We start from the raw sequence: 14,812 nt of genomic DNA, 5'->3' as shown, positions 1-14,812 counted from the left end.
GAGTATCCAGACTTGGCCAGCATCTTAAACTTGTCACAGATGGAGTTAATTTTATTTTCAGCTCCAGGTGAGCATTATTTAGAATGAGGGTCGAGGGCATGCTTTTCTAGCAGGGGTGTCGATTTTAAAATAGGGTTTATTTTAAAATCTGCTCAGAAGTTTGTGGTATTAAAAGTGTTTGAGGAAGATAGGCTAACGGGGCATTCAAAGGTGCTAGGGAGACTCCAGGTCACGGTGAGACATCCTGCTCTTTGAGCCAAATTTCAGCATGACCTAGCTGCGTGGGTTTATTGTTTGGAGTAACGTGGTGCACAGACGGAATTCACCCATGTACTGATACTTGTATATTTTGCATGAATATGAGTATCGTATATGTAAAACCAATGCCTCGCTTGGCAGTGCTTTAAAAATCGGTCTTAGGAGAACGCCTGGGTGTGCCTGGTGGCGCCTCGGACTTCTCCTGGGGCCGCGATTTCGGGCTCCACGCCTGCTCGGATAGCAGTTCTGCTTTGGGGAGCAACCTAGGGCCGGTCCTTAAAATGCAATGCAAGGCACACTTAAAGGTTGCATAGTGATGCATAATTATTATGAGATGCAAGAGACTCCTTAAGTTAAAAATCCTTGCGAATATGCTGTGTTGGCTGCGTGCAGAACTTTGTAGTGCCACTGCCACTTGAATGGTGGAAAACCAATTATATACGACCGTGTTAGCTCACAGGAAAACTGTGTAGCGTAACTGTGTCACCAGAGAGACAAGATACAGGGTTCACTGCTACTTTTGAAATTTAAGGTTGGTTTTTAAGGAGAGGGGAACAATTTCTGAACTTTCTGAATAGCTGAAAACCTGTTTTAACTTCTTCAAACAAGAAGCTTTTCGTCCTCCTCCTGTCCTTCTCCCCTAAAGAAGATATGAAAGTAAATGTCTTGCCCGGTAGTCTAGTAAATGTGGTCTTTCTGTTGGCTAGTAGTAGCTTGCTAGAAGTGATGTTATGGCGCTGATTCATACCATAAGTTCTTCTTTTTTTCTCTCTTCATGAAAATCTGTGTCCATGCATGTTTCCTTACATGTGATTATCTTCTTTTCTTTCAAGTCTTTTTCTTCTCTACCATTTCCAACAAAGCAGGGAAAAAAAGTCAGTCTTAGAAGAAGGAGACCGTCAGAGAGTTATAAGCAGCTTTGCTTCCCGCGCTATTGAGGCTCACAAGCAATCTCATGTCAATGGATCCCTGAACAATAAGCTCCCCAAATCTTCAAGTAACATTACTTTTTTATCCGATGAGAACCCGTTAACTACTCGAAACCCGCTGTATGTCGAAGGTGTCGCGCCAAGTCCCGCCGCTGCTGGGGTGCTGCGGAAAAGAAGCGATATGCTCGATACTCTCTCTCCTAGAAGATTGGTCTTGAAAGACGCCTCTTTGGGAGGCAGTCACCGTGCGTGGACGCTACCGGCTCACGTTAACCAGAGACACGGGCCTGGCTGTCTAAGCAGGCCGGTTATTATGGATCCCGTTCAGTGGCAACAGGAAAGACTCCGGGCAGAGAACGAAGGAACTGCGAATCCGCCTAGCAGGGCTGACATTAGCAGCCCAGTTTTCCAAGATATAATTGGCCCCGGCTTAACGGTGAAGGAGAAGGCAAGACAGTTTGAGCAGCAGGCTTTGCAGGAGATGAAGCAAGTAAAATTTCCCGATGCAAAATCTTTCCGGTCGCCGACCCACGGCAGCGGTTACCAAGAAGGAGAGAACGTGCTAGAGCAGTCTCCTAAAAGCGTGGTGGCTTCTCCTTGCCTTCGCCCTCCTCTGGCCTCTCCAGCGCCTTGCCTGCGAGTAGTTGAGCCGGAGCCTTCCACGGTCCCCTCTGTAATCATCACTCTCCACGACTGTCCTGAAGAACTTTCTCCTCCGCCAACTCGCAAGCCGACTCCTCCGTCTTTTAGGATAAAGAAATCAGTTTGCCAAAGTTTTCTCGCTCCTCAGACCAAAGGAGAAGTTATAGAAAGCATTCCAGACCCGCCTAAAATCCCCCCACCCCCACCGCCACTCCTGTCACCTCCACCTCCATCCCCTCCTCTGCTGCCACCACCACCACCACCACCTCCTTCGTCTCCTCCCAAGGTTTCTCTTTCTCTTTCTTCTTCTTCTTCTCCATCTCCTCTTAGCACCCAGCACCTGTCCCCTGCAAAGCATTCCAAATCCCCTGCCAAACAGCCAGCCGTACCGCCAGCGGCCCCCGTGCCAGCGCCGGCTCCTCGTAGGGAGCTCAAAGGCATCCTTAAAAACATTCAGAACCTAGCAGCCATTGAGAAGTCCGTGGCCAACATGTACAGTCAGATAGACAAAACCCACGTGCTGCCCAAGCCCGTGGCGAAGCTTAAGCCGGCTGCGCCGCCGGAGCCGCCCGCGGCCGAGCCCGGCCAGCAGAATGGCGACTTGAGCCGCGTGGTGGAGGAGCTGGAGAAGCGGTTCCCATCCCAGTTGACCGCCCTGTAGCGCGCGTGTGCGTGCGTGCTGCCGGGTGCTTCCCACCCGTAGCCTTTTGAGCGAGGCGACTCCAACGCAGCGCATGGTATCTGCCCCCGGCAGGCCACAAATTCCGACTTTTTTCCCCCTCCCCCCAATCTCTCTCGGCCGTATCTCACTCCTGATACTAAAATTGAGACGTTAGCTGTTCGCTCGGACATTTGCGATATATAATCGTTTCACGAGCTGTGCTCTCGGCGCTCTGCCGCGATGCTGGTTCTTAGTCCGCTTGTCAAAAATTTTGGTGGGGAGAAGTGTCCGTTTTTTAGCCAAGGCTCAGTCAGAGAAGACAGAGCTTCTGGTCACTAGTGCTTTATGCTAAGCAGCCGTCACTGTAGCTCCTATCGGTAAGCGGAGCGATTTCTCTGCGGCTGCAACGGGAATCCCTTGCTGTGCCCGTAAAAGGCACCGCACGGGAGGAGTCTTGCTGTCAAACATTGGATGTCAAAGCAAGCGAGTGCGCGCAGTACGCAGGCTCGGCGAGAGCGAGCCGACGGTATTGCAAGAACGCGTTACTCGGCGGGAGAGGACGCGCTGGCCTGCTACGCGCTGGCCCGCTTGCTTGCAGCTCGCGTTTGCGTCTCGAAGTCAGATGAAGGTTTCTCTCTTGATTTATAAACCCTGCTGTCTTCCTCTCATCTTACCCATGTTATGCCTTCTGTTGCATTTTTTTTTTTATATATTGTAACTGCATGTTAAGAGTTTTTAATTTTGTAAATGATTTAATGCAAAAAAAAAAAAGCATACGTTTGTCTTTTTTTATTTTGCACGTTCACGCTGGTTTGCCATGAGCTTTACAGCCCAAACATTTTGCTTCTCTTGAGATGTAATAAAGTCACTCTGATTAGTGTCACCACGTGGAGGTTTTTCAAGTGCTTGTAAAAATCCATGTAATATGGATTTACTTGCTGGCTGTTTTGCTCGCGTTCATCTAAATCAGCCCTGTACATTAAATATGTCAATTATGCTAAATTAGCTTGTCCTTTGAAACAAATGGTAAGTAAAAGAAGTTTTGATGTTTAAAGGAACGTCAGCTTAGTTCGACCTGCAAGTTTCCTTTCAGTCTTTTACCAAATTCAAAATAGCCGTGTTTAAAATAACACAATGAAATAACAATAAAAATAATGTATATATTGGGAGAGGCAGATGTTACAGAATGAATAGAAAAAAAACTACCTAAAAACCAGTTCAGTATCAGATGTTATGATTCTGAGCAAAAAGGTAATTAATTATTTATCGGCCTGTCTAGAGATACTCATTATTTGCACTGTGCTTGGCATTTTTTTTCTTTCTCTCTTCTTCTCTCTTCTTCTCTCTTCTTCTCTCTTCTTCTCTCTTCTTCTCTCTTCTTCTCTCTTCTTCTCTCTTCTTCTCTCTTCTTCTCTCTTCTTCTCTCTTCTTCTCTCTTCTTCTCTCTTCTTCTCTCTTCTTCTCTCTTCTTCTCTCTTCTTCTCTCTTCTTCTCTCTTCTTCTCTCTTCTTCTCTCTTCTTCTCTCTTCTTCTTCTCCTCTGCCTGCAGCTAGGACATGTACGGATGCTTCAGGCAGAAACTGCTGAAGGAGTTTCTCGCTCTTTATCCCGGAGCCAAACTCCATTAACACCATCGCACCAATTCTGCTGATACGTTAGAAACGTTCTGTGCCTAGTAAAGCCCCACGCTCTCACCGGGCTAAATTTTAGTTCCAAGACACACAACAAATTGCAAAAATAGCTAAATGTGCAAGGGGAACGATTCTCAATCCTTGCATTTTCACCGTGGCAGGGTCTCTGTATTTTCCGAGAAGCTGTCGCGCAGAACAGCTGCCCACGGTGCTGAGTCCTGTGTGAGAGGCACAACTGCAGCGCCGGCAGCAAGCTGTCCAGGTTCAGCCGCCCGTAGACAGAGAAACGGTTAAGATTTAAGAGCTGGAGCTGGGGATGGGCTTGGATGTGCACCTGCCTCTGCCTGCCAGCAGTGGTCCAGGCATGGAGATCCATGGGGCAGTTGCAGGGGTGCCGGGATGAGCATGCATTAAGCCTGCTCGGAATGGCTCAACCCTTAGGATAAGAGTTATGGATTCAAGTACCCACTTTAGACTTTGCCAGGCCCCTTACAGGCACTTTGGTGAAGTTGCTTACGTTGGTGGTGAAACATGGGGCAACCACAGCCTAATTTTGCAGTGTGTAGCATCACACGGGAGGGCTGCAGGTGTTTGGGAGTTGGCAGCAAAAGCTTCCAAGGTTTTATTCCGCTGGGATTATTCGCGACCTGCCTTAAGCGGGAAGGTTGGCCATCCCGCGAGAGCTCCTTTTTTACCTAGTTAGGTTCATCCGATCAGTCGCAGAAGGAGCTGGGGAGGTCACGGCAGGCAGCTCTGTGCTAACGAGGAACACCTACTTCGTTCTCCGAACCCTTATTCTGTGGGAAAGTTAATGAAATCTAGTTTCATCTTGGCTGGAATTAAATGCAACCTTTGTTCTCCTGCTGGACTTTTTTTTATTTTAATAGCCTTTATTAAAAATATATATATATATATTAGACTGGGAAAGAAGCTGTACCAATAAGCAGGTATTTTTAACCTAACCTAGGGAGCATTTGGTTTTTCTGATTCTTTGGCTTCTGATGTGAAACCAGATCTAAAGTATGGTACATCAGATGCCTGCTGGGATGCCGGTAATTGGGATAACCGCTGCTTTAGGCAAATCACAGTTCCTTTAATTCACGTTAGCAGTACAGTCCTGTGGACGGTTGGCGCAGGTTGTACGTGTGAATTCATTCCTGCTGTCATTTTTGTGTTAAGTACTAACGGCGTTTGCTAGCTGTCACATTAACCTCCATCCTCCCGTGCGCTAAGTCCTTGCTTTCCAATGTTGAATGGAAGATCTCCCTCGGATTGACTGCGGTGAGGTCTGGCTGATCAGTTTGCTCCGGAAGCAATTCCCCCTTTGGTGGAGAGTTTGAAAATTCCCTCCCGGAAACAAATCATGTTATTTTGACCCTTGATTTTTGTGGGTTTTTTTAAGAATAGATCCTTGTGCTGTGTTGAGTGAATGAATTTTTTTCATTGTTTTTCTTTTTTTCTAATCATGGCCACACAAAGCTATAAGAGGGGAAGTGGGAGCATCTCTCAAAACGCAGCGTGGTGCTATTTTTAACAAAGTTGAATCCCAGATTAAATTAGAATTACTCGTATTACAAATTTTAATGCGCAGCGTAGCGTCTGCTGAAAAGCAATAGAGATTAATAGGCTTGCTTCGCCTCTGCGCGACACGAGACCTTCTGTTTCTGAAGCCGTAGGCGACAGGGAAACCAAATACAGCATTGCTCAAGTGGGCTCTGCAACGTCGCAGATCGTCTTTTGATGATCCATCTTCATTTCGGTTTTTCATTGCTTTCATATTACGTGGGCAGCCGCATTGTCTTAATGCTGATTATCAATTCTACGTGCTGCACAGTAATAGAAAACTTTGCAGATGGCGATATTAAAGAATTAAAAAGAGCCTCTACTCTGTTCTTTATTATTTTTTCTCAAGTGTAATTAAAGAATTTCCCTAGCCTGCTCTCTGTGTGCTAGGCTAAGCTCAATGCAATTTTGAGCACTTACCTTCTCCTTGAAAAAATAAATAAATTCCCAAGCTTATCCTTAATAACAACGCGAAGACCTAAATTGCCGTTCGCTAGTTTGGCAGCGCATTTTAATTTCTCGGCGCAAAATGGGAAAAGGCAGAACTCGATAGGCGCAAGCGCGTTTGTCACACATACGAATGGCTCTGAGAAAATGAATTAAAACAACCACCGCAAATTTCCAGTGAGATCCAAAGCACAAAGCCTGTGGCAAAATAATCGCGAATGAGCAAAAATAACGTTACCCCCTCCCCGCCCCATTGAGCAAATGGTAGGAAATGTGTAATTTTAATAATAATAATAATAATGTTGTTAGAAGAAATTAGTAATAGATGCTCCAGGCCAGTTTCTAGCAAGACCCCGCTTGGATTCAGAAAGTCCAGGAGTAGGAGAGAAACCGTTTCCCTGCTGTAGGAGACGCGTGGGGCAACCGAGTCCTTTTGTAGGAGCCCTCGGTAGCTCCCGGAGCCGCGGGGGAGAGACGGCGCAGGAGCGAGCGTGGCAATTGCGCCCTCCCTCCCTGCTGCGTTGCACGGGGTGCGCTGGCTCTCTGGCTTTTGGGGATTGGGGATTTCTTCTCATCCATTTGCAACTGGAAGCAAGAAAAGATCCCAGCGTTTCCTCCAGCCCCTCTCATGCGATAATTTGTACGTCCGGAGCAAATCTAAAGAAAAACATATTTTGCGTGGTAGATATGTATTTCTTTTCTTGCTGGAGTTATTTCTAATCGCGTTATCTTTTCGCCTCTCTCCAGAACGAAAGGCAATGTGCATCTCTGTATAGTCTCCCAGAAGTATACTAATACTGTCTTTTTCTTTTTCTGACTTATAGGCGAGGATATGCACAGCAAGAGGTAAGGCCGTTCTCCAACTACATTAAACAAATATTAACTGCGCGGGCGTGCTTTTTCCAGACAGCCCGTAGTTAAATTGTGAAACTTGTTGCTGCGGGATGTTTGAGAGGCCAGAAATATGAATCGTTTCAAAAAGTTTAGATGCGTTCCTGAGGTGTGGATTCACTGGTGGCTAGTAAGCCTAACGGTGCAAACGCAACCTCCAGGTTGGGAGATCGCTGCTTTATAGACGGCCAAAAGTGGTTTCCCAGGGAATTTCCTTCACACTTGACGTTTTATTTTATGGCACGTCTAACCATCTGCTGCTGGCCACTGTCAAGGGCCTGGTGCTGGACTACATAGACCTTTTCTCCAACCCGGTGCAGTTTATTGTTCTCGCAGCGCTTTTTTCTCCAGGCATGCGTAACATGGAGAGTTTTCCTCTGAAATGTGCACAGGCTCATTTAATAGTTGGAGGGTTCTCCAATATATGCGTGGTTTTTTTTTTTATCATAAAGACTGATGTTTAATGGTGAAAGCTGGATCAGTTTTATTAATCTTTGGACGTGCATCTGGGTCCTGCTGCTTCTTACTCATTGGTGTTTGAAGCATTGCAGGCTTTCGGTTCTGCAGTGATTTTTCCCTCCCTTTGCAGAGATTATCTGTCTCGCTTAGGTCAGATATCAAACTTCCCCATCTCTCGGGGTTTGGTTCTGGCCAAGGATCATGGCGTGAATCGTGCCACCAGGTTTTAGGAGGAACGTGCAAGAAAATGCAGATCTTCCTGAATGTAGATGATAGCTACTGGTCTTTCTTTCTCATCTTAACTCAAACACAAATGACCTGCACTTTAATTGTTGCCGCTTAATTAATCCCTTTCTAATTTTCTTTGGTAGCAACAGCAGTTGCTGAGACCTTCTCTTCTCAGACCAGAGGTACTGTTCTTTTTGATTTTTTAATTATTCTGTAACTTTTAAATGACCTTTAAAGTATTTTCTAATCAAAACTCATTTTTCCCAGGTAGGTATTTTTTCCCTGACTCTTTTGGGGGGAAAAAAAAAACGAAAGTCATGTCATTGTTGCTCCATTTAATTAGTTCTCATTAAATACCTGAAATTTGCTGCCTCTTGAGGTTTTCCCCTTGAGCATCTTTCAGTTGCTCCTGTTGACTTTGTCACGTTGGTTGAAAAGTCTCCTAGCCTTGTGCCCAGATTCGCAGAGAGAAAAATTGCCTCGTTTATCCATTCAATCCACTTTTTCAGGATTTTTTTCAGCTGATAATTGATTATTTTTCCCAGAGATGAACTAAGCAGCTGCAAAATGCAGAGAGGGTTCTGGTTTATAAACCCAATACTTTCCCGTAGTTTGGACCCAGGATCATTTCCAGGATAAGCAATAAAGCAAATGTGACTTGGGTTATTCCCTTATGGGAAATACCCCAGGGAAGGGGGCACTACAGGCATTTAAAGCTCCTGTTGGCATCCCGTTACGGTTCTTGACGGTTATCAGTGTTGCTTGAATGATGATCCTTTTATTTTTCTCTGCTTATTTGCACTTTGGGATACTGTTTTTGGTATCTTTTACGTGAGTCATGCTGTGGGCAAGTGTTTGCATTCAATCAGTGTTTCTCTCTCGGCAGGAGTTAAGTATGGAGTCTGGAATTGACCCAGGACAGGAATACTATGGACAAGATTACTACAGTTATGAGCATGGGTATATTTTCTTTTTTTTCCCTATATATTTCTGAAAATGCTGCTTCTCAAGGTTGGTGATGTTTGTTATTACAGCATCCAATCTGGAGACTTTCCTTTTCTTTGCTTCAGGGTTACGCTAATTTTTCTGTCCGTGAATGCATGCGCTGACAACACAACTCTCTTTTTAAAAGTTAAAGGGCTAATGTATAACTCCTTGCTTCTTTAGGAATCTATTACACTGCGGAGAGGTTACCCCATTTATCATGCCGCTTTTATAGTCGCTTTTTATTTGCGTATATTTGCTGACTTGGAAATGTGTTTCCAGCGTCTCCTCCCCTTCTGTGGCTGGGTTCAGCGACCCATTTGCTCTGCTCACGGTTCCCAGCCAGCCTCTGGCCTTTTGGATTTGCCTAAAATCCCGTCGTTCTGCCTCATTCTCACGATGTTATGAATGCCAGTGCTTAGGGATTGTTGCTTTTCTTGCAAGTTTGCAGCAATCCTCCAGCACTGATCCCAGGGGATCTGTTCTTTGGCTTCCCGGCTTCCCAAATTAAAAAAAAAAAAAGATGGGGGAGGAATTCAGGTACCTAGAAAGAAATTCTGGCCCAATTACAGCCCTCCAGTTGTAAGAGAACTAAGTGCAATAAGTGTGTGTATATATATATATATATATGTATGCACATACTGCTAATGTAAAACATCGAAGTCCTCCTCAAAGGTAGAGAGAAAGAGCAAAGCAATTGCTGTCCTTTAGGGCTGTGAATGTGTGCGTTTATTGCCGTACGTGGAGACCCACACGCGTACGTTGGTGCCTGTTTCGGCCAGGTACGAGCTGCCTCAGTACGGGAGTCGCCGCCGGTTGCTGTCTCCTTCGGGAATGTACGACGAGTACGGGGAAGTGGTGGTGGAGAACGATGGCGGCTATTACTATAGCCCTCACGGATCGACGGCGGAAGAAGTAAGTGCATCTGGCCTCCTGATTCGGTCTTTCTAACAAGATGAAGCATCGTTAAACCTTCTCAAAATGTTTTCGTTGTTGTAATTGATTAGAATATTGGGTTGCACATAGATGAAGGCAGCAGCTCTTCCCGTGCTAATCGTAGTCTGCCGTTCTGCTGACTGGTAAAGTCTACGTCAGCCCCTCTGTTCCCTTTTCTAGAAATAAAAAGGAATTTTCAAGTTTCTTTTAATATGTACCTCCAGTTTTCCCTCAATGTGGGTTTCTAGTTCAATGAAAAGTGCACGTAGCCTTAGGTAATTCCATTTTATATGGAATAGAAGAAGAAAGTTGATGTAAAAGTTCATTTTTTATTTAATGTTCAGAAATACTAGACTGTTAATCCATCATATCGATGTTAATTAAATGAGAAGAGATAACATTTATGAGCCAGTGTTTTTCACTGTTGGAGAGTAAGATAGTTGTGCACTAGCTGCCTATTCTAAAAGTAAAATTTTCCCCCTAACTTTGGTAAAAAAGCTATCCTAAAACAGGTAAGTTAGTTTTGATGCTGGGAAAAATGTTGCATTTGTTCCTCCTGTCGTCTTTTAAGGTACAAGCTTTCCTAATAGCTCTCTTTCAAATCGTAATGAAGTTCCATTTTCATAATTTGCAGGGAATGAGTCAAGGCAGAGGTCCTTCAAGCAGAGGTATAAGCCAGAGAGCAGGGGCTCAAATGGAAGGTAGACCTGTAGGTGGTGGGATGGATCTAAGACGTGGTCCTGCAAGAGCATATAGGACCAGCCAGGGAAAAAGGAAACTAAAAGCAGTAATGCATTTAAGTCGCGTAGCAGTAAGCGCTCACAAGCCAGTAGGAAGAGCTGAATCTGCTCGTTCTCGATGGAAGAAAGCGAAGATATTCCCAATGATTCTGCAGAAAGTAAAAGGCGGTAGGAAGGATTCCAGTTATGCCAAGCTCATGTCAGCTCGCCAAGTGGATGGTGAAGAAAGCGTGATTATCAAGGGAAATTACTTCCAGAAATCAACAGATGACAGACCTTCCATGAGAAAACTAAATCATGTGTTGAAAAGCGTTAGTGTTTCCAAAAAAATGCAAGAGTCTACTGGCAAAGAATCAGTCCGTGCAAGAGGAAAAGGAGAGGAAGAATATGAAGGAGATGAAACAAAATCGGGCGTTTCAATAAATATCACAGCAGAAAGTGAACATGAGGAGAGTGATTATGAGAAGAAGAAGAAGAAGAGAAGAAAATACACCTCAGATGACGAATCATCAGTGAAGAGCAGCAGCTCTGCCTCAGAGTCAGAAGATAAAGACTATTTGAAAGTAACACTGGACCAAGATGAAGCCACTGAAAGTACTGTGGACTCTGATGAAGAAGATGGGCACGATTTGGGGGATTCTGAAGATGATGAATCTGGATCCAGCTCTAGTAGTGACTCTGAGGAGGACTCATCTGAAGAGGAAGATGATGAGGAGGACTCTGAAAGTGATGAAGATGACAGCCAATCAAAGAGCTCCTCAACGCAAAGTTCGTTCAGCAGGTCAGGGCCTAGTGAGTCCAGCAGCAGCAGAAGTGCTGAAAGGTCAAGTGTAAAAAGTAGGGGAGGGGGTTCTCGTGGAAGAGCGAGGCGCTCCAGCCAGAAGTCAGCAGCAAGTTCCGATGCATCCGGGAGCGAGAGGGACACCAGCCACAGGAAATCTTCAGGATCCAGCTATAAGAACAAAACATCCTCGGCCAGCCTTGAAATAGAAGACACAATAGAAGAGGTGTCGGAAGAAGATGAGCAAGCAGATGTGGAGCAAGTCGACGCAAGCCCCGATGAGACAGCAGGTAACATAGATGATAAGGCCGCTCCTGAAACATCTTCTGCCAATGCAAAAACTGCTACTGCTAAAGAAAAGAAGAAAGGAAAATCGGGTGTTAATGGTGGTGATTGCATAGATGAAAGCACGGAAGAGGTTGCTACAGATGCTAGCGACGGGGAGGAGACTATCTGTAAGAATGAGTCTAGTTGCCTAGAAAGCGAAATCAGTGTCACTTCCAAGGCTACCAAAGGGACAAAAAGCACAACTAGCGCCACCTCCGGCAAAACTGATGCTTCCCGTCATACTGAGAATCAAAGTTCTGACACCAACATGAAAAGAAGGAAAACGAGAAAAAAGGCGTCCCTGGAAAACAGCGAGTCGCGGTCAGATGAGACCCTGGATACTGCCGCTACGGAGTCGGAGACCACCGGTGATTCCACAGCCTTTTAGAAAAGGCGGAACGGCAGGTGGACGTTTTGCAGTAAGGAGTGGTCTTGTTTGCTGTGCCTTCTGTGTGGTCTTTCCTAAGCCGTACCCACTTGACTAGAGATGGCCAAAAAGAAAAGGTCAAAATGTGTTGCGTCAGCCTTTAAATCTTAAACACACTCTTAAGAATAGAAGCATTAGAGAAAACCAAACAAATTAAGTCCTGCTCAGGTATACTTAATGGTGGATATAGAAAGATTAATTTTCATCCAGCAGGGGCAGGAAGGAGCACATATTTTTTTCTCTGCTAATTTTAATAATAAAAGGCAGTGTGTTAATTCTTAGGTTTAATCCTTTTTGCATTCTGGAAGTCGTGGTGCGAAGTAAGGTGGCACATTGTAGGAAGGAAAAGGGGCAAAACACATGGAATTTAATGAAGAATGAGGAGGAGGATGACAAGACTTAGCGGTCATATGCTGTACCACTACGTGCTCCCCTACCATACAGAATTTGCTACTCTTCCAAAGAGTTCTCCGATGTAAATATTAGCCCTGTTTACAGGGAGGGAAATGGAAATAGCGTTAAAGCAACATGCCTGAAACTGCAGGGTGTTACTAGCAGAGCTGGGATTAAACTGCGTCCTGATCATGGGATTCAGGCTTCCGACAGCGGTGAAGACCAAGGCAGAGATGCAGAGGTGGGTGTACAAAAGGAGCTGGCTCACCAACAAGCTAGCTCACCAAAGGAAAATGGGTTACATTTTCCGGCCTCTGCTCTTCCCACCCGCTTGTGTATTAGTGGCATTTTAAAGTTTGAGACGCATAACTGCAAAGAATTGCTGAAGGGAACCATCACCCGTGGTGTGTGTTTTGGTTATTTGCCTTTTAAAACTCAATAACCTGGAATGGTTGGTGTCAGTCAACAGAGGAATAGCACGGCATTAGCGCAGTTCTGCTCAAAATGAGCGTGACAGTGTCGGAAGCGTTTCTGTTCTTTATGACTCAAGTGGCCTTTGTGTTTTCGTATATGAAACAACCTCTGCATGATGTACGGCCTCGTAGCGCTTCTGTCCACGCTGTCCGCACACACGGTATTAAAGCTTTGTGTGCGCACAAGTTCTCCACACTTTTTGTCTTGTATCAAAAGCCACAGAGCTGTTTCGCCAACACTAGATTTTTCGGGATACATAATGAAAAGCCTAACTAAAATTAAAATTTTGATGAGCCGGTAGTGGATTATTCTTGTGACTGAGGACTCCAAAGGTAATACAAATTCTGGTATATCCTGGAAATGCAGAAGGCACGGCAGCATGCGTAGGACTGTGGCATTTTTGCAAGCTGCCCCCGTCTTCCTGAAGAGGTTGTTTCTATTGCCGATTTGCTGCAAAGTGCACCGGCGATTGCAAATTTTCAACTGTTGGCTTTAATTCCAGTTGAAGCGTAAGCTAGATTTCTGCTTAGTTACCCGCTTATTTTGCATTCCCATATAGCACTTAAGGTGCAGCTGCACACAGTTGTTTAGTGCAGATCTCATCTTAAATTGTCAGACTTTTCTTCCACCTCGGTATATCAGTGTGAATAACACTGTACGTCTTTATCAGGAACAAAAGGTCAAGTAAGGCCTTAAGCAAGCTGCACAAAGTGTAACTTTTCAAAAGCGTAAGAATTATCCTCACCCATTTGTACCTTGCATGATTTTCTTTCTCTAAAAATCAGCTTTTCTTGTGTGCATGTGTGTGTATTGCAGTGGGACTTAACTGTGATGGTATCTGCTGCCTTAGCAAAATAACGGTGTTTTCCATTATTAATTCAAGAGTGATAGGAGCTTGTTGCAGTGTATTGCAAGGTGGCAGTTTTTTAAAAAAGATCAGTTAGAACTTAAAATAGGTAATGGGTTTTGTGTAATCACTATTAGTACAAAGTCGCAGCAACACAGAAATTAAGTCTGCATTAACTCTTTGGAAAACATATACAAATTATATAAAACCTAAAGTCTTATTTCTCCATTGCCTTAATTGCATTTAATAGCAGAGCATCTCCATCGATTCCACTAGATTTCAGCTGGCACGAAGCTTTATAGCAAGAATCTTTCTTATTTTTTCACCACCCAGTTTTGCCGACACAGTGCCTGAGAATTTCCCTTGTGTAGGTCCTGCGATATGTGTCTCCTTGATGTGTTGTGCATGTAAAACAGACCTGTTCAATGCCGTTTCTGCCCTGACTTTACAATTTAGTAGCACTCTGGAGGAAATCTTCCAATGCCTGCCTAAGCATTTGCCCCAAAGTAGAGTAGTTTCTTTGAAACATCGCTTACACCATTTCCTTGCTGTCAATGCATTCCAGCTGCTGTTAGAAGGGGATATTAATCCAGTTGTTTTTCACAGGTCTTTGTGAGACAGGCTGGGACATTGTTTTGTCAAGATATGGCTGATTGACCGCTAACGCGATTTACAGAAGAACACTTTTATTAAGATTACTTTCCAAAAGTAAGGTCTCTGTTCCCAGAATTCTCCAAGAAGATGCACTTTGACTTAATGGGAGCACAGCTCAATGCATCTTTAGCAAAAAAAAAAAAAAAAAAAAAAAAAACAGAAACTCAAAACTTGTCACTATGTTCGAAGCATGAAGGAAAAATTCACATTTTTTTTTATACATACACACTCCATCTAAATGACACGATGCCATTCCTGAACTAAGATGAGTATATCCATTTTACAACTTTTTAGCAGAAGGATTGGTTTCTGTGTTCTAGCATTAAGTGTATATGCTGTTGTCACATAGTAATCAGAACAGTTAGGACATAGCAGCGTATGATCTAAAATTGAGGGTAAAAAAAGGCCAAGTTACGAAAAGTGATGTGAAGTGTCTAGATAAATAGTAGATATGAACACGATGGAAAAAGGAGAAGCAAATGTAAGAAATAGTGCTGTGATTTAATGACATTTCTATTTGTTGTCAAACAGTGGGCCAGG

At 44.3% G+C, this 14,812-nt stretch overlaps 1 protein-coding gene and 1 pseudogene across 1 annotated transcript in view; both read left to right on the top strand.

The window, feature by feature from the left end:
* LOC106485155 (protocadherin-15-like) overlaps window positions 1-11,865 on the top strand; it is a 335,439-nt gene extending 323,574 nt beyond the window's left edge. The window contains exons 33-37 of the mRNA XM_067299667.1: window positions 6,956-6,977; window positions 7,853-7,891; window positions 8,596-8,669; window positions 9,476-9,608; window positions 10,264-11,865. Of these exons, the coding sequence (XP_067155768.1) occupies window positions 6,956-6,977; window positions 7,853-7,891; window positions 8,596-8,669; window positions 9,476-9,608; window positions 10,264-11,865 (1,870 nt within the window). The remainder of the gene's footprint in view (window positions 1-6,955; window positions 6,978-7,852; window positions 7,892-8,595; window positions 8,670-9,475; window positions 9,609-10,263) is intronic.
* Window positions 1,087-2,490, top strand: LOC136992431 (protocadherin-15 pseudogene; annotated as a pseudogene).
* Window positions 11,866-14,812: the final 2,947 nt, after the last annotated feature.

Source organism: Apteryx mantelli, chromosome 7 (genome assembly GCF_036417845.1).
Source record: "Apteryx mantelli isolate bAptMan1 chromosome 7, bAptMan1.hap1, whole genome shotgun sequence".
Lineage (NCBI taxonomy): Eukaryota > Metazoa > Chordata > Aves > Apterygiformes > Apterygidae > Apteryx > Apteryx mantelli.
The sequence above is the reverse complement of the archived record's forward strand: the minus strand, read 5'-3'. Positions and strand labels throughout refer to the sequence as shown.